General features: G+C 37.4%; 2 protein-coding genes across 17 annotated transcripts in view; one reads left to right on the top strand and one right to left on the bottom strand.

Annotated features, from left to right (window-relative positions):
• Nucleotides 1–18333, top strand: part of nolo (ADAMTS-like no long nerve cord) — a 56917-nt gene that overhangs the window by 4167 nt on the left and 34417 nt on the right. For all 16 annotated transcript variants that reach the window (XM_086832157.1, XM_086832153.1, XM_086832148.1 and 13 more), the window contains one exon: nt 7010–7098. In XM_086832157.1, coding sequence (XP_086688283.1) covers nt 7033–7098 — 66 coding nt within the window. In that variant the 5' untranslated portion in view covers nt 7010–7032. The remainder of the gene's footprint in view (nt 1–7009; nt 7099–18333) is intronic.
• LOC110185037 (uncharacterized) lies at nt 1736–3544 on the bottom strand. Its single transcript, XM_020953691.2, has 3 exons — nt 3257–3544; nt 2602–3198; nt 1736–2494 (listed from the first exon to the last, which is right to left on the bottom strand). The coding sequence occupies exons 2-3, from the start codon at nt 3139–3141 to the stop codon at nt 1859–1861; spliced, it is 1176 nt and encodes a 391-aa protein (XP_020809350.2). The 5' UTR covers nt 3142–3198; nt 3257–3544; the 3' UTR covers nt 1736–1858.

The following is an 18333-nucleotide window of genomic DNA, read 5'->3' as shown; positions in this document are numbered from 1 at the left end:
TTCCCATTCCCATTCCAATCTCCATTCAGTTTCCAATCAGTTCCCGTCACCCCCGCTGCCACATTGATGCCGTTTGACATGAGCGACGACTTTGGACGGAACTGTCGGCACTATTTGAAACGTATTGCTCGTTCGCCTGTCAACGCAACATCGTCAAGTCGAGAAGGTGAAGTGTGAACGGGAGAGGAGGTGGAATCGGTGCCGGAGGAGGGATTGAAGGCCGCACGGGACTAGGAAGGCATGAGACCTACGATTTTCTGCTATTTTCATATTTGGAAGACTGCAAATTCGATTCGACAACCAGATTTCCACTGCTCTCAATTTCCATTTCCTTTGCTACTCGCTAACTGGGTGCATGCTGGGTCCCTTTGCCACCTCCACGGATAAGTAGATGCGTCTACCTGGGCGTGGCACCTTCTGCTCTGGAAACTTAATGATGAGGGACAAACGTAGTTGACCTGCCCATTTGCGATATACATACATATGTATGTCAGGCGCTTTTAGTCTCAGTTAAGGGTTATATCTGAACGATCTTCTTACTTTTACTTACTTTTACATTTTTTAGTCATGACTCCCATATACATATATGTATGTATAACAAAATATACACATAATTACAGAACATATGTATGCATTTTGAAATTTAATGAATTCTGCATCTAAAACATGATAAGACACCATTTTAAGTTAAATTTAATGTAACCGACATTAACAGTTTTTAAAAGTTGTTCGTAAATTAAAAGAAGAAACTATCAGCATATTTACTCTCAAAATATTTAATATATACTTAATTTACTAATACTTAAATTATTAAATTGGTAAATTAAAGGGATCTAAACCACTACCTCTTTCGATTGCAAGATAATTGAAAGATAGATTCTGAATAATTTTTAAGGAGATCGTATAAGTTTTTAAATCAAATGTAGTTTTAAGTGGCATTAGCAAGTGATAGCGGTAGTGTTGATTTTAATTTTAAAAGCTTGATTATGGCTTGCTAAAGACTAGACATATTTTCCAATTTATCTTAGTTTTAATGACGTAACTGATAGATTACCGATGTCGAAATGAAAAATGGTTACCGAAATGTCAAAATTAATAATCCCTGATGGTCGTTTAATTAGCCGACATCGTCCCAGACTTGCCGATGATTTTAACAACTTTACATCATCAAAAATGTGAAAACAAGTTATCTTATCGGGTAAAATTATTTAAAACAAGAAAGGAAGCTAACTTCGGCACGCCGAAGTTTATATACCCTTGCAGATAGAATCAATACAATATAAAATATATATATTTATGTTAAAAAACAATGAACAACAATAAACAATAAACAACTTGCTTTCATTGCATTCCCCTATATATGTATATATATATATACATATATTATATTTAAAGTTTTACATTCACAGATTTGCATTTTTTCTCTATATCTATCTTGTAGAATAATAAAACGTGGCTATATCTCAAATTTGATGAAAATCTGTTGAAAACTGAAAAAGTTATAATTTTTAATTGTATTAATTTCTCGATCGTTCCCATGGGAGCTATATGATATAGTCGTCCCATCCAGCCCGTTCCGACATACATATATACGTGTGAGACTATATAGAAGTGTTATCTGTGGATAAAGCAAACTATTTGAAGACAAAAATTAAATTCTGTTTTTTGGAAACTATAATTTGGGACACGCCCAAATGTTAGAACACACTTGAATAAAATGAAAAAAATGCTATGATTACGATGTGTGATATGATACGTTGGGCACTTCTTGTATTTATTATATTATTAAGTACTTTAATTCCATAATCCAATTTTTTATCCCAAATTTCAATCCCTAAGCTTTATTTCTAAATGTCGCCTAAACGATTGTTGATTCCTTAGGTGCCTGGAGCTTCTTAGAGCATTTGCCATCTCGAATCTCAATCTGATCCATTTTAGTTATTATGAAGCTAGCGGGATCCTCGGTGAGGCATTCTATATTGGATAGGTTGCTGGAATCTACGCCACCAAAAAGTCGACTGAGAAATCCATGCTTTTTGGCAGATGAAGAGGACGAGGATAGTTGGGTGGCAATGTCGTTGGAACCGTTTTCATTTTTCCTGTTTTTCGACTTTTTTGCCGATCTGGATCGGAAGGTGGCAAGTCTTCGGAAGAAGCCAACACTTGGTTCCTCCTCTTTCTCAATGAGTACTTCCTTCTTGACAACTGCCTTCTCTTGCTGTTGTTCCTTTTCCTTTTCCTTAGTTTCCTCTTGCGGCTTGGCCAATTCCTCCTTCGAAGGAACTGTTTTCAGTTGATTGTTGTCCTTAGTCTGTTTGGAACGCGATTCCTTATTATGTTGTAAGCTGGAGATGCTACGGTTCCTATTTAAGCAGTAATCCGCCGAAGACTTTTGTACAAATAATGAACGGCCACCGGCATTGGACCGACCTTGTTCTGCTGAAGATTGACCCTGATCCTTACTGGCTGGACGACTCCGTGCCTTGGTTGTGGGCTTTATTGGAAAGGAAAAATTTAATTGAATACAAAATAAAGATCCTGGTGGTTTGTAAATTAACCAGATAGACACATCAACATGAGCTGCCTTTATATTGCACTTACCTGTTTGTGAGCTCCATTTGGATGCTGATTTATCGATGGGGATATGATTCCCGGGATTGGTGATTTGGGATAAAAAACTTTTGGGCTGTTCACATAAGGCATACCATACCAAATTTGATTGTTTTGAAGGTGATATTGTTGGTGTAGATGATCTTGTTGCGGGTACCAGGACGTGGGGTTACACATTACCTCCATTATGGGCTGTGTCTGCCCTCCGTAAAAATATTGCTGTTGAAGATATGGATTCGGCTGTACACGTTGCTGATGTTCTATGGGAATCCCCTGACCCATAAAGGGTTTCGCTGGTATCAATGACATTGGTGGGAATCGCTGTTGCTGCTGCTGAGGCGGCGGCTGCTGATGCTGCTGAAGTTGATGCTGCTGGTGATGCTGCTGCTGCTGCTGCTGTTGAAGCTGTTGCGGGTGTTGAAGCTGAAGCTGTGGATGCTGAAGGTGAGGATGCTGAAGCTGCGGATGCTGAAGCTGCGGATGCTGAAGCTGCGGGTGATGAAGCTGCGGATGCTGAAGTGGCCGAGCCATCGTTGAAGATTCGAACAACTTCACCTAGGACACCTCACGTATGGGGTTATCTTTTGTCTAAAAAGAAGTGATTTTAAGTGCGGGATCACCATCTACTAAAATTCTTGACACTTACTCTAAAATTTAGCGTTGGAATCAGCTCGTCCTGCCCTCGGCCGAATTTTAGGAGACTTAAAAATGAACTTTCTTCTAAGTACAGGTGTCCTTGCTAATACATAAAGAATGGAAGATGAGACCTCTGTCCATAGGGTCGCCTCGGCTTGACCCAGTTGCTCTCATTTCATAAGAGGTCAGAACGATGAAGGGGAAAATGTTTAGAAATGAATGTGTAATGAATGTTGCCCAACTGAACTTGGATTTAGTATGGAGCCATCAGTTTTAATCAGCAGACGTATTTTAAAAAGGCTCCCCCGATTTTAACGTTAATACTATTAGTTTTATAAGTGATTATTTTTTTGGTATTTGTGTTTTAATTAGCCAAGCCTTTTAATGAAGGTTTCAGCTAGACCTGAAAAAAAGCTTTACCATATTAGTTATGAAAGGACGACTAGAAAAGTACACGTTATTAAATATTAATTGTTAAATTGGAAGGACACAATCACATTTTTTACTTTGATATATCCGTGTTTATTTGTGCGTTAATCAACCAAATTAATGGTTGTGTAACATAAGTACTGGCAGGAATAAAAAATTAGCATTGAAACAAAACCGCAATTAGTATACTATAGTAATTAAATACTTTTAAACAATAATGAGTCTAATATTCGAAGGATCGATCGATCTGTGTCCCCCTCTTATCCAAAGGTCTTCTGGGTGTTTCCTCTACAGTCTTTGTATTATTCTTCGGTTTGTCAAGGCCACTTGACTTGTTATGACTTGAAGGTCGAATGATTTGCTGCCTCTTATGGGGTATATGAAAATCATTACTATTCCGAATCATACGAATTCCATACAAACCAAGGCGCATTGGTGTTTCGCATAACAATTAAATAACACAAAATTGTACCAGGTAAATATACATTTTAAAGTTCGGTAAAATACATTTCGTTTGTTTATTTACTCCGTTTATTTACATTTATTAAAGGGAGTTTCATGACGGTTTTTAATATTACATTTTTTTTGGTGCGACTTATTTCCTTTTCTTTCTTTACTTCCTTTCGTTGATCGAAAGATTTTTGTAATAAGATTTGTTCTTTTCCAACATATTTTCATCGACTTCGAGAAATTTCAATTTTGAATCACTTTAAATTTACAACATTTTTTCACAAGGTCTTGAGAACAAGAACAGAGACAATCAATACTGTAAAATAAATATAGAACTATGTTTCTGAAAGATAAAGCCCCGGCTAAAAAAATTGCAAAAATATTTCGTCGATCCAAGTGCTGGACTTTGGAAATACTCGCTTGAAATATTGACAGTAAAACAAAGAATCAATCAGGCGATTCCCTAGGGAACTGAAAAAATCATCAAATGGGATATGCCGATATTGTCATTCATTCGCATAGGGCATCCCCTGAATGTTAGTTTCAAATTGTAATGATATACCTTTTATCGTTCTTATATTAATTTACTCTGGCAGTTCAATTTTTTTTATTGTAATCCAATCAGAGTACCTCTGTACAGATATACATATATATTTACCTCAGTAATCGCCGTCAGTTATGCAATATGGCGTAACTATTTACATTGGATGACCGATGGTCCGAGAGCTCTTTGTCCTTTCTTTCCGAACGATTCTCCTCAGTTGCATAAAAAACCTGATTCATTTTTTGTGTATCTCCTCCCCCTCCGTTCACCATCTGTCTTCCTGTCTGCTAATTAAAAGTTCAATGCGCAGCATTCCCCACACAGAACGACAAGGCGAAACAACAACAATGACAGCAACGGGTATTGACAATGACAGCGGAACAGAATGCGGAAACGCGAAGGGTTCGGAGATTCGGAGATTCGGAACGGGAACTGCGAGGGAGGATGGTGGATATAAAGAGCATACATAGTTAATTTATTTTTCAAGTATTCCGTTTCTATGCACTTTTATTTTAGTGACGACGGGGCTTTTGCTTTTCTTTTGTTGTTTCACCCAATTAAGTTTTTAATTCTTCAATCAATTGAACATCAAATATGCTAATTTAGCAAAAGCCCAACAACCAGAAAAAAGCCATACTTAAAGTATCTTGGATGTGGGTATTTACAATAGGTAGGTTGACTGTAACAATCTCGATTTTGAACAGATACCTTATAGGTATTATTTTTATTGATTGATTACATGTCCCAACTCCAGAATTTAATAATTAATTTGAATAATTTGAATGTAAATGATTTGGAGAGTATTGTCCTTTGAACTGTTATTTTAAGCATTGCTTTTCGCCTTGCTTTTGCATAGATAAATCTACGTGGTAAAGAAGAAAATTTCAGGAAAATTGGTTAATTGCAACAAGAATAACTACTAAAACGAGTTTGACGTTAAAATAGGACGATGTGTAAATACTTTTAAGTAAGATTTAAGAGAATTTAAGATATTTGCGGTATTTTAAATCGATTGCCTTTGGTTCTCCAATTTTATGTAAAGGTGTTTTAATTTTATTAAATGATTTAATTTAAAAAATATTGCCATATCGTGTATAGTTTCAGATCTATTTTACGCGTTCTTTGAATTCTAATCTTTTGTAATTCCTCGTTTCTGTTAGGAAATTGAATACATTTAAATACATATCCTAGTTTCAATACATTTGGATTTAAATACATATTACGCACGATTGTTGCAGTTTTGGTATAATTTTAACCACAAACACAATTCGATCACAAAACGTTGATGATAATAATAGTTAGTATACATGATGATAGTATACTACATGTACTTACATTTATAGTTATAATATATTCAACTATTCATGGAGAATCTTATTTAGCGTTGGTCATGCATATTTTAAGAGAACAAGTCTGAAAATATTTTGAACTGTCACCACTTCTCGCTGACAATCCAATTATATGTATTACGCTCCAACCCTAAACACGAGTTCCCAAAATCTGGCAGCAAGACCGCACATAAAAACCGCATAAAGTCACACGCGTGAGTTTTGGTCATCAAACCCAAAGAATGGAACAGGATTGGATGAGAAGGGGTCCCCACCTGGGGGAAATATTTTAATTTATGACCCTCGCTCGTAGATTTGATGGAATATTTCAGATTTTACACGCGAAAGGGTCAAACCTGTTGACAACTGCCACAACGAATTAATTTTACCGTGATGCCTGATGGGGGCAACGCGAGGGGAGATCGATGATTCTTGGCTATAATTACCACAGAATATTCCCAATGTTCATCAGAAAGCCGATTTGTTTCTGGGTCAACTTTTAATGCTCCCCAGAGAGCATTGAAATTGAATTCAAATGGTTGCACCGTTGATAAGGGGGACTAAATTGGGCACGGAGAAATTTAGAACAATTATTTTTTTATTGTAGCTGGATTTTAGGGGGATTTTTGTTCAGTATTATTTGGATAAAGGTCTAAAAATTCAACTATAAATTGATTCATTTTGTACAACGAATTTAAAAAGATTGACGTTTTTATGCTGTAGTGGCTAGATATAAAGAAAATATGACTTTTTTGTGCTTAATCATAAGGTAAATTGAATTAAAAATTTTATAGTAAGTTTTTAAAAACTACAATGCTAAAAATATATTACATTTTGTTTTTATTGCTTTCTTCACTCTTCCTAAAATCTATTCATCTATCACCATCTGCCATATTGCTTAATTTCTTCTTAATGTTTCTTGTGTCATAAACAATATGTATGTGTGCCACATTTTATATTTAAAAGTAAATGTAACAAACTGATGGATTTTAAAATTTCTTTCTTGTTGCAGCATGAAATCATGATTACGAGAAAATGCTGATAAAAATGTCAATGAACATTTTTCTTAAGTCTCAGCAAATTCGTGCAGCCTTGCTTGTGGTAAGTATATTTTATACGTACATTTAAATAATTTTGTATACCATTTTTAATCAGATTTTTGTGAAACTAATTAAGTGCGGGGTGTAAATTTCGTGCTTGTTAATTTTATGCTAGAAAGAAAATTTGTTTTTGACAGAAAAATCAGTACATGATGAGAAATAATGTAGTTTAATTAAAATAGATTGGAAATGACAATGAAATTCTAAACAATGAAATTCTAAACAATTCTAAATTCTTGAATTAAGCTTCGAAATTCTTAAAAAGGGGTATTTTTAGCAAATAAATATGCATTTTAGAAGGGTAGGATATCGATTTATTTTAGTAAATATTTATCATGTACTTTGCAGTAAATTTTTAAATTTTTCTGACCGTAACATCGGTTCTATATCGAAAGTGTTGACAAAATTCTTAAAGGTTCCTTAAATTTTGCCACACCTATATTTATGCTTCTAATTCGTAAACTATTTAAATTTCACTTATAATGAACAATTAATTAATTTCAGTAATTTATGGACTCATAAAATGTATACATCTCGAAAAGAAGTCAGTTCTAAATGAAAAATTGTTCCTTGGGGCGTTTAGCACCAAACCCACTTTTTGGGGCTTGAAAATGGTCAGATTCCTTTCGCCTGTCGTCTAACCAAAGGCTACCCATTTGTAAGCCAATTCAATGGTCAAGAGAATTACGATGTATGAGGCGTGTCAGTAACTTGTTATTTGTGAGCACATTACCATAATGTGTTCTATTTGACTTGTTCGCATCCCCCTTCATGACCATAGTATACCTTTGGAAATCACTTAAGAAACTCGTACCATAACCGCCCCCAAATAACCGAGAGTTCAGCCAGAACGTTTTCTTCCTGCGATCCCAATCACATCCCCTTTGAGACTTACATGTATCCACCATTTTTGGTTGTTGCCTCGTTGCCGATGGTCTTTGCATGTTGTTTCGGCTTGCGTGAAATCGCAAAATCAATCAATTCGATTACGCGTATGAAATATTTATAAATATTTTATGTTAAGCTCATGTTCGCATTTTTGCCGGTGACCGTCCATCGTGTCCCTCCGCCCCATCTGAAGTTGCTTATATAATTAATTCCCCCCTGCGGATGCCTTGGTTGTGTATTTGTGTTTGTTGCCAAGCGGCTTCTCCTTTCGCCTCAAGTTGGTTGTGATATGTAAATAATGCTCGGAAGGGTCTATCCGTTTGATAATTAATATCATTTAATGTGGAAAGCAACTTGATAAGGGTCAGGGGAAAAATCATCTTGATAGGAAAAATCAATTGAATAGTGAAATGTGTTAAACCTTTGTGAACCCTTAGGTATGGTTTTTGGCAACAAAGCAGACTAAATAAAAGGATTTCATGGTGCCTTGTCGATCTAGACAGGTGCTTCTGTTGTTTCACTGTTAGAGCATAAAAAAGAAACCCTAAATATTGAGAATAACTCTACTACTACACTATTTTTCTAATCTACTCTAGATATATACTTAAATTAACTAAATCTGGCTTGGGTACCAGATATAACGATATAGATATAACTAAAAGCGCAGCAGACAAAACCAAAATCGAGTTTTATCTCTTGTCCAAAATTTCAGTGGCATTGTGTTAAAATACTCTGGTGAAGTACTTGCTGCAGTAACGTCTTACTAACTATAAGACTGACAATTACCATAATTTTACCATATCCATGGTAAGGTTGAACAGTAAAGTTCTGAACTTACTAATAAGTTTCCGTTTAACTCAGTTCATTTAATCAATTTGATTGTATTTTAGCATTAGTTAGTCAATCCTCGACTAAGTTAAAATTTATATAAAACTCGTTATTTATTTGTTTAATTGTGTGCTCTTGTGATAAGCTTAACGATGCAGCAGAACAGCTGCTAGTTCTACAGTTCGGACATGGAACTGACAAAAAAGCATGACATTTTCACGCAAGAAGCATCCAAATACACAGAACCAGCGCTGTAGAGGGGAAAATTGCTTGGTATTAATCATTTCTGGACCGCCCGCACAAAGCCGCAAATCCTGTCAGCCGCACGGCCCACCAAATGTGTGGGCTCTGTCTGTTTGCCGAGGCGGAAATGGGAGTCAGTGGTTGTCCTTTTGCGTATGTGGATGTATGTGTCTATGTATGTGTTTGTGTGCCTGCTGGGCCGAAATAATTGTTAGCCAAACGTCCTGCGACCGTGCGTTCGTGTCGGAATGTCACGTGATTAGCCTCACATGCCGCAGATGGAGCACAGAGGAGAAGGCAGGAGCAGGAGCAGGAGCAGGAGCAGGAGGAGACCTTTATGGTGTGTATGAAATTATGCGGAAATTGTTGCATATTTAAGTGGGCACGCGTGAATAGCTCTTAAAAAGTTTATAATCACAACTTGTGTGACCGTTTTGCCATCGCTTATGATCCCAAGTACTTACGGCACAAAGTTGAAAACTTCATGATTAGGCCAGAGTCCATATAATGCAAAAGTTGGAAATTTAAATATTGATTTTATGTACTTTAAATCGGTATAATAATTTTTGTGCTTCTATGGTAACTGATACAATAGTTAAGATTAAGTTTCTTCATATATACAAAAAAAAAAAGAAAGACAAGAAAAAGAAAAGGAAATGAAGAACTTAATTTTAAATTTTAATGTAATTATCCATATTTACAAGTCCAATCAAAGCTTTAACCAATTAGATTCGGTTAGTTTAAGATTGAGGAAAATATAAATAACATTAATAACATATTTTCATTAGAGTGACATAACTATTCCTTAAACTATTAAGCATTAAACAAGAAATGTCTTTATTTAAGTAAATAAAATTGTGACGACTAGATCGAAGACTAACATAAAATGGATGGAAAGTTTTTTCTTTGTTTAGTTATGTACCAAGAGTGCTGGAAAATAAACTTTAACAGCAATCGAACTTAAACGATTTGTCTTGCTTTGCTGATCAAGTATATATTTGTATGTATCTACTGTATCGATTCAGAAGAGCCTCCTTCAGCCTCTTGCACACCATTTTGGCTGGAACTAAGCTATAATACTCTTGTACCCTTTGGGTTCCAAGCAAACAATCTACTAAATACATGAAATCCAATACCTAATAATTCCCAATTTGGATTTTAAAAATGTCCCTGTGAAATAAAATCCTCTGGCATGAACCGTCTTCCCAAAAATAAAACATTTATTTAAAGCCATTTTAATTGAAACATTAATATGCATACATCTATATATATATGTGTGTATATATAATGTATAATTGAATTCTTTTGTTTACTCATTTGGCTTCCTCATAAAAACGTTGAGTAATTGAGCCAAAAGTAGCAGCAGAGAGAGTCGAATAGAAAATGCTGACCGGAGGGGGTAAGGGGAAGACGGGGGCTTACAGGATGGACAGGGCCATAATGGAATATATAAGATGCTGACTTCTCGATTCCATCTCGCTTCGCCGTTTCTACTGAGTTGCCTTTGACTAGGAACCAAGTCAAATGCCATTATTATTGGCGTGCTGCCGGGGGAAATTCAGCGGAGAGAAATGAGAACGGGAAGCAGGGCACTCTCAACTCCATATAACAATTCCTAATGTACGAAATATTTCATGATTTCAGCAAGTTTTTGTGGACTTTGCTCAGCTTCCACTTCGTTCTCCCCTACAAGTTCGTTTCTTTCACTTATTCTCTCACTGGTCCTTATACTCTTGCAGATGATATTACACCATTTATTATACACTTGGAATGCAGTAATCGAAAGAGAATAGTCCTATTTATCCCATGGATAAGATCAAATTCATTCGAAAGCATATACTTTTGTACATATCAATACATTTATGAATAAGAATTCAGTTTTTTACCATCTTAAATGTTGTCAGACTCGTTTCGCTTTTGTATAAATATTTTAAATTTTAAAAGTTAAGCTGCGCTTTTGGGTTTTTCAACTCTCCTAAATATATATATTTTTTTTTTCTGCAACTTTGGCTAAATCTTGTATTTTCATTTGTCCATTTGTATTTATTCGATTTCAGCCAAGTTAACTTCGATTTTCTGGGTTGCTCTCTACACATACATCTGCTAACACACTACCACTCGTACACACTCTCCATGGCAATGGCCACGTTAAGAGGGGAGGGGGTAAAATTTCGTTCCGCGACATTGTTATGTGCTTGATGGCCCCTTAGGGGGGGAAGCGGGTGGCAATGAGGCGGCAATTCCATTCCGTACAGAAGTTAAGTTAGTTGAACTTTCAGAAAAAGATGGAGAGTATTTAGAATATTCCAGAATTCTTATTGTTCCCATATTTGGGTATAGTTCAAACTTTACATTTCCGTTAAATCTTATACATTTAATATTATTATTTTTATACGATAGCTTTCAAGAGAGAATTCTACAATTGGCAAAGTATTTTTTTTTCAGCTGAAATTATTTGTTTGATAAACTAGTAAATTTGTTAAGCTATATTTTGATCTAATTTCTTAACCTAATAGATCTTGAACCTACAAGTCTATACAAAGAAAAATTACTCATATATTGATCATAAGGATGAAGGATCCATCTAATTCTAATTAGTTGCCAAAAGAACTGATTTTTGAAATGTTAGCATACTTTATCTAATGCAAATTTTGATTATTTATTTGTTTTAGTTTTCTGGTATTGTATTATAATTACCTCTTTATAAGAAGATAAGAGCTACCTCTAAATATTACTTAATGAATAAACAATAATCTTTTTATATACATACTTATTGATAATACGAACTTTAAACGCTAAAGTTTCGCAGGTGTTGGAATACTTTTTTGTTGGCCAGTGTATAATTTTAAAGGTCTCCCGAAATCGCACTTATATTTGCCATAAAAAATATACATACTGGACGAACACATTTACAAACATCTTAGTAGAGAAAAAAAATGCCAGAAAAGAGAGTTTTCCATTTGTAGTAATTAATTTTTATGTTGTTCAAGGGACGCACACCGGGTCACATGAAACAAATTTCATGGAACATGAAAAATTCTACTTTGCTAAGAATAAATGTTATAAACCCATGGAAAATAAAACATATAAACAAATATAAATGAAATTAAGGAAAATAAGCTATTGGATGTACAAACTTTCCACAAGTTGAATAAAACCGGATAAAACTTATTTATAGAATTTTCAGTGTTATATAAATATTTTTTGTTTCACATGAAGGTTTAATATAAACTTATAGAATAGAAATCTAGTCCCACTGTCTGCTTTTTGGACAAGACCAGAAGCCGATGTCAATGGACATTTGGCGTCACATTTTAGTGAAACATCAATGGTAAACCAAAAAAACAGAAATGTTCGAGACAATGGATGTAACAGAGCCACGGAACAAAAGTTAGAAAAGGCCTCTGTCCAATTTCAGGCCAACCGCGGAAAACTCTTTTTGGCCGTTTCCCTGGGTTGTTTAGACTCGGTCGGGCAGTGCGATGGGTAATTAGGTTCTTTGACCTGCGACTCAAAACACCTGCAGGTGTGCTCCTGTCCTCCTTTCCTGTCAGGGAAAATTCCGTCAATAATTGATGGCAAATTTAATCACCCCAAAAGCAGTGTGGCTCGTTCCTCGTCGCTGGCCTTTGTGCCGACTCACTCTGTCAAGATTTAATCTTTGAATCAATTTGTCGAAAAGTGTGAAGAAATGCTCTACTTCCTCAGAAAGGGAGTGACGTGAAAGGTTTCTTTCTTTGGGAACAGGAGCAGGGTTCCAACCTTAACCTCGTTCGCCCTTACCCGTTGCTTCAGAGCCTCCGAGTGGGGTCCTTTGTGAAGTCCTTCTTGTTGTTCGCTCTCTTTTGGACGGAACTTATTGTTACGTGTAGTAAATATATATGTATATTTTTCCCGTCCTGCTAAGTTCCTTTCATATTCGGTATATATGTGAGTCTTTTCATTCTGTCTGCCCATTTTCCGCAGAGTGTCTCGCATGCAATTTGGGCCAAAGTTTCGTGTTTGGTAAGAGCTGTTAGCCACTATTTGCCTGCCTATATCGGTCTTGCCGATGTTTGTTTGTCAGCAGTTGTGGTCGTGTTTGGCCTGTAGTGTGCCGGCGTGTTAATGGCCTCGGCGTAGTTGACAAGCTTTTGCGGTGAGTGTTTTCCAAGAGTACTTCAAGGAGTTGGAAGAGGGACAGAGCGGGAGCTGGACCATTTGCCGGATGATTAATGGCATCGGAGAGTGACTCCACTAAGTGAAGGAAGGGGTTGGGGTTGGAGCGAAGGGATTGCATTAAGCAGAGGCTGTATTTTGTGGTAACTCTAGATTTTGAAGAGTACTCAAAAGTACATTGAATTCGTGTGTTTTATTTTCTAGAACTAAAATCACATAGAAACTTGTGATACATAACACAAAGGATGATCCAGTAAAAAGTTCACCCTTTACCGATTTATTTATACAGCCAAGAAATTTGGTTTATTTATAATATAAATAAAAATATGTTAATAAATCTCTGTTTTAATCTCTGAAATATTTCTAAAGATAAGGTAATGAATTCAATCCCTCTACGTGAAAATTCAATATGAGGCAGTTGTTTCTTTTTGGAGAAATATCACTCTGTGCTGTTCCTGTATAGAGTGGTGGTAATTTTTCCCTCATAAAAATTGTCCCGTCTTTTGTGAAAATATCACGTAGCGACTCCAAGCTGAAACAAGCTCTGCTCTGGCATTCCGTTTCAGTTTCGCAGCCTCTTGTGCCATCACCCGATGCCAGGGTATCCCTGCCCCTTCTCACATCCTTTTTTGTACGTGTAGATTTGTAACACTCCCATGTAATCCGTTTGCTCCGAGAGCTCTGTCTGGGCCCCTCCCTCTTTGTTTTTAACTCGACGTCACCCAGACTACACCCACCAACTCTCTCTTTGACGGTTTAACATTCGGCATGTCGTGCATTTTATTTCAATTTCGTTTCGATTCCATTTTTGAGTTAATGACTTTCCGACATGCAAGCATCGAATGCCCCGGAAAAGCAGAATTTGCTTTTGCGGCACAACTCATCACGGCCTCATCCCTACTTTCATATAGACATGTACGTACATACGGGTTCTATAACCCATTAAATCATAGATGATATTTATTGACAAAGTTTTCGCTCATATCAATATTTTTGTTTTCTTTTTTATCTGTTTACTTTGCACTTTATTTCTTGGTCTTTCAAATGATTTTAGTTTTTAGCTTATTTCAAACGTCAAAAGTTTTGACTTTTTATTGTTTTGTTATTTCTTCTTTTTATCGATTAACACTGGGCCATATAATATTTGATCGTCACGTGGTGAATCACCAAACAACGATTATTAGACACTAACTTTGTTTACCTTTTTACTGGGATACTAGAAGCATTTTTCAAAAATGTATCTCTAAACATAAAATATATATTTATGAGATGTAATAAATAATCACAGATAGTTTTTAACGATATTGATGTAACGCAGAGATTTACTTACCAATGGTTATCTTATACGTTACACTGAAACAACTTCATTATTTACTTTCGTCGTAGTTTTTAAGTCTGTTGGTTGAGTCAACAAAAATAAAAGTTGAGTCGAACTACTCAGTCGTATTTACCGTCGTATTCATAGTGCAAAGTTGGTGTTCATGGTGAAGCCATATCGAGTCGAGACGGACTGCATATAAAGCCGGAAGCAGTTAACATGGCCACTTATAGCCGTTAAATGGCATTATATGTGGAAGCCGGAGACGGAGATGGGCGAACTCCTCCACTCCCCGTTCTGTTTGTACTGAAAACCTGTGCTTTTCCTACGTTGAATTTTATTTTTGGAAGGATGTTTGGAAGGCTTTTGACAGTTGACCTTTACTTTCACATGCGTTAAGTGTTGCCATTGAAATTAATGACAAAGTAATGTCAGTCAAATGGATAGACAGGCCGAGACAATCGGACAGGTTAGACAAGCCCCCATCGTCGGAGTGCAGAGCGGGAAGGAAATAAGCCAGGGAAGAACCATCAATTCCAGGACCCAAAAGCCCAGAGCCCGCTTCTAGGCAACCGGCAGAATCCATCCATCCATCCATCTGGATCCATCCCTTGTCATGTCATCGTTGTTGCTTCTCCTGTAACTGTAACTGTATCTGTACCTGTATCTGTATCTGTATATGTGGCTATACCATCCTAGTCCTTAAATCAGCTATGCGACCGTGATCCTGCCCCTTCTCACTCACCTTCTGTTTTGTGGCAGAGACCTTTGCAGCCTTCGCATAGGAAAATTTTAGCTCATTGACGTTTTGCGCCGCCTGTCGCTGTCGCTTTGAATAAATAACCAAAGTAACGCTACAAACACATTATCCAGCAGAACGTACATCGCAGACAGCAGCATATACATACCTGCCTTCCATCCAGTTACAATACAATCAACTGACGGAACAGCGTTTACCTGAAGGATACCCCGAAACCATCCCACGTCCCCCGTCCCCACACCCAGCCCCGTCGTCATGTTTGACAGTCTAATCGTCTGCCGGACTCCCTCACGCTTTGGCATTTGGCAGCAGCATCCTGGAGGGATGCTCTTCATTCACCACCCCCGACCCAACCAACCGTGCCCCAGTATTTATGCAAAAATTGCCTGCCGCCAAGAGCCCTCCCTCGCCATCCTTCTGGGCCCGTCTTGTGTGCCACACTGTCTCTAACTCTGCCTCTGGAAATAGACTTGGCTGCCAGGCTGGCACAGTGAATAGAAAACGGAAAAATATGGGTAAAAAGATGGAAAGTATTGGAAATTGTATTCTTGATTCTACTTCAATAGCTAAACAGTTAATTTATTATATGTATGTATTTAATTATAGTAACGTAGTACCAAGAAGGCAAGATGCAGGCTCTATTTTATACCCTTTACAACAAATTTGCTAAACCACAAACGTAAAATTTTAAATTTTCAATAAAATGATCTATATTGATCTGTACCTTCGAAAAACATTTAAACACGTTTACGATTGGTTTTAACCCTCCTTGTCAAAATTCCGGTATTAGGTTAAGTTTCAGCTGAGACGCGATAGATTAGATTTGGGACCCAGACTGCTTGGAAAACCTTTTCGGCTTGTATAAAGGAAACATTCCCAACAGGCAAATCCAGAACAAAAAGAGTCTTAATGCTGTTTTTAGGGCTTTCGACACCCAAAGACAACAATGTTTTTGCGTTATGCAGCACCATTATGTGATTAACATCAATTAATTTATATATATTTATTTATTTTATAATTACATACAGCTGTATGTACCCTTTGTCAGTAGGGTAGAAATCGGCCCGTAGAAATGTCATACTGATTTTCCCAAAAGAGATTCCTAGCTTAATATTCTCTTTAAAAATACTTTTACATAAGTAACTGATTTATTTTAAGGAGGAAGTACGTAGGATACTTAGATACTTAGTATTTCTTTTGCGTATGACTGTCTTTAAAAGGCGCTCGCCCCACGATTGTTTGGCAAGTATTATTTAATTTTCCAAAATGTTGTTTTATTTATCCTATTAAAACAAATATAAATGGTAACACAGGAAGCGAGTTCCGCAATTACTATTTATACCCCAGCATACGGCACTCTTTATTTTTTTGGCAACCTATTTACAAATTGATCATTTTCGCACCACTGTGCGCATTAACTAACTACCTACAATGACTTCCTGCCACGACGTCGACAACTCACACACACACAGACGCAAGCTCGCAGGACTCCCGGCATTTGACGTATGCTCGGGGGAGGGAAAGAGAGAGCAGGGATCAAATTGCGAAAGTGAGTTATTGAAACTGTTTCAACTCATAAATAAATAATTACAGGCATCGCAGAATGCCGGCGCAGAAAATGTGCTCTCCTTGTCTAATGCTGTTTGCTAATGTTTTCCCAACCTTGCCCAGTCCATGCCCCTGAAAGCCCTGAAACCGCAATCGCACAAATAAACGGCTTCCTGTCCGCCAGAGGAGGTGGCGGAGGGTATGCACCTGTCCCCGTTAAACACGTGGCCTGGGCTAAGTCTTCAATGGGTTTTAGTTATTTGTTTTCCCAACGGCGGTCACCTGGGCTCCAACATTTCCATTAAGGGAGCCGTCCCTCTCTCCGTGGGTCTGACCAGTGACCAGTGAGCAGTGGCAACACTTGAAGCAAGGTAATAGATACTTAAATAGTAATTTAGTAGCTGTTCCTAGCCGCATGGATGGACATATGAGATTTTACGCCGATTTTGTTAACAGTTCTCTCTGGGCTCCGTCATTGCCACTGTTTATTCTGCAGACTTCAATTACTCCACTCTTGCTTGCCTTATCGGGCATTCTATCTGGTGTGTGTTGGCTTTACATATCCTTACGGGTACCGAGCGCGGAGTGTGGAGTGTGGAGTGTGGAGTGTGGAGCGTGGAAGGGAGTTCTTTGGGTCGGGTCATGTTTCATGCAGGAGACAATCTATATGGTATAAGCTTCCGTTCCGGAAGGTTTACATAACACCGCCTCTGGTCGTAACAATTCCTCCCCTCCCTCCAACCGGATTTGTTTGTGGCTGTTGATACGCTACTACTACTACATGGGCTGTGGTCCACGTAATAGCTGATTTGCCTTTAAGATAGCTCCTACTAACTATTGAATGTTACGGCTTATTGTTCTTTGCCAGGTCAGGGGAGTTCGGGGAGATCACGGCTTAGCAAGAATGTTGTTAGGCCGACTAGTTGTTAGCCACCTTCCACCTGGTGTTGGTGTGTTGCCGGCAGATATGGCCGATACATGTGTTACAGCGATTAAGAGCACACCGTTAATAACTTTGACTTACTAACGGACTCGCTGGCCTTGGGCGAAAGGAAGTTGGCGTCCAAGGACACTTGCTTACATGTGTAAATTGCTACAGCATTCCAGCCTCGAGTTAAATAACAAATCGATTTTAGGTTACATTAATTGAACATTAGAAAGGGTTCTCTTGTATGGTTCTTTTAATTTTTAGTTTCACTTTTAACATAAAATTTAAAAAGGTAATCCCACCTGAGAAGGGGACACGGGGACACCACTTCAAGCCCAAGTTCATGTTCTGGAGTACTTATAAACTTTCTAATATCTACTTCCTGCGACAAACACTTACCGTCTTGTTAAGCCACAGGCGTTTAGGCCTTGTTTGCGTGCTCAGTTGCTCAGACTATATATAATACATTCTCGTATATAAGTAGTTTTCGTTAAATTAAAGCACGTGGACATAATGCGACACGCCATAAAGCACCGGTAACAGCAGGAGCTAGCAGACAACAACG

The sequence above is a fragment of the Drosophila serrata genome, unplaced genomic scaffold (assembly GCF_035046125.1).
Source record: "Drosophila serrata isolate PLE 108 unplaced genomic scaffold, ASM3504612v1 contig_245, whole genome shotgun sequence".
NCBI classification, from domain to species: domain Eukaryota; kingdom Metazoa; phylum Arthropoda; class Insecta; order Diptera; family Drosophilidae; genus Drosophila; species Drosophila serrata.
The sequence above is the reverse complement of the archived record's forward strand: the minus strand, read 5'-3'. Positions and strand labels throughout refer to the sequence as shown.

Excerpts from the sequence above, each read along its gene's own strand:
- LOC110185037 (XM_020953691.2), bottom strand. The coding sequence starts at position 3,141 with ATGGCTCGGCCACTTCAGCATCCGCAGCTTCATCACCCGCAGCTTCAG. Across the intron at positions 2,495-2,601 it reads CAAATGGAGCTCACAAACAG|CCCACAACCAAGGCACGGAG; the intron begins GTAAGTGCAATA and ends TTTCCAATAAAG.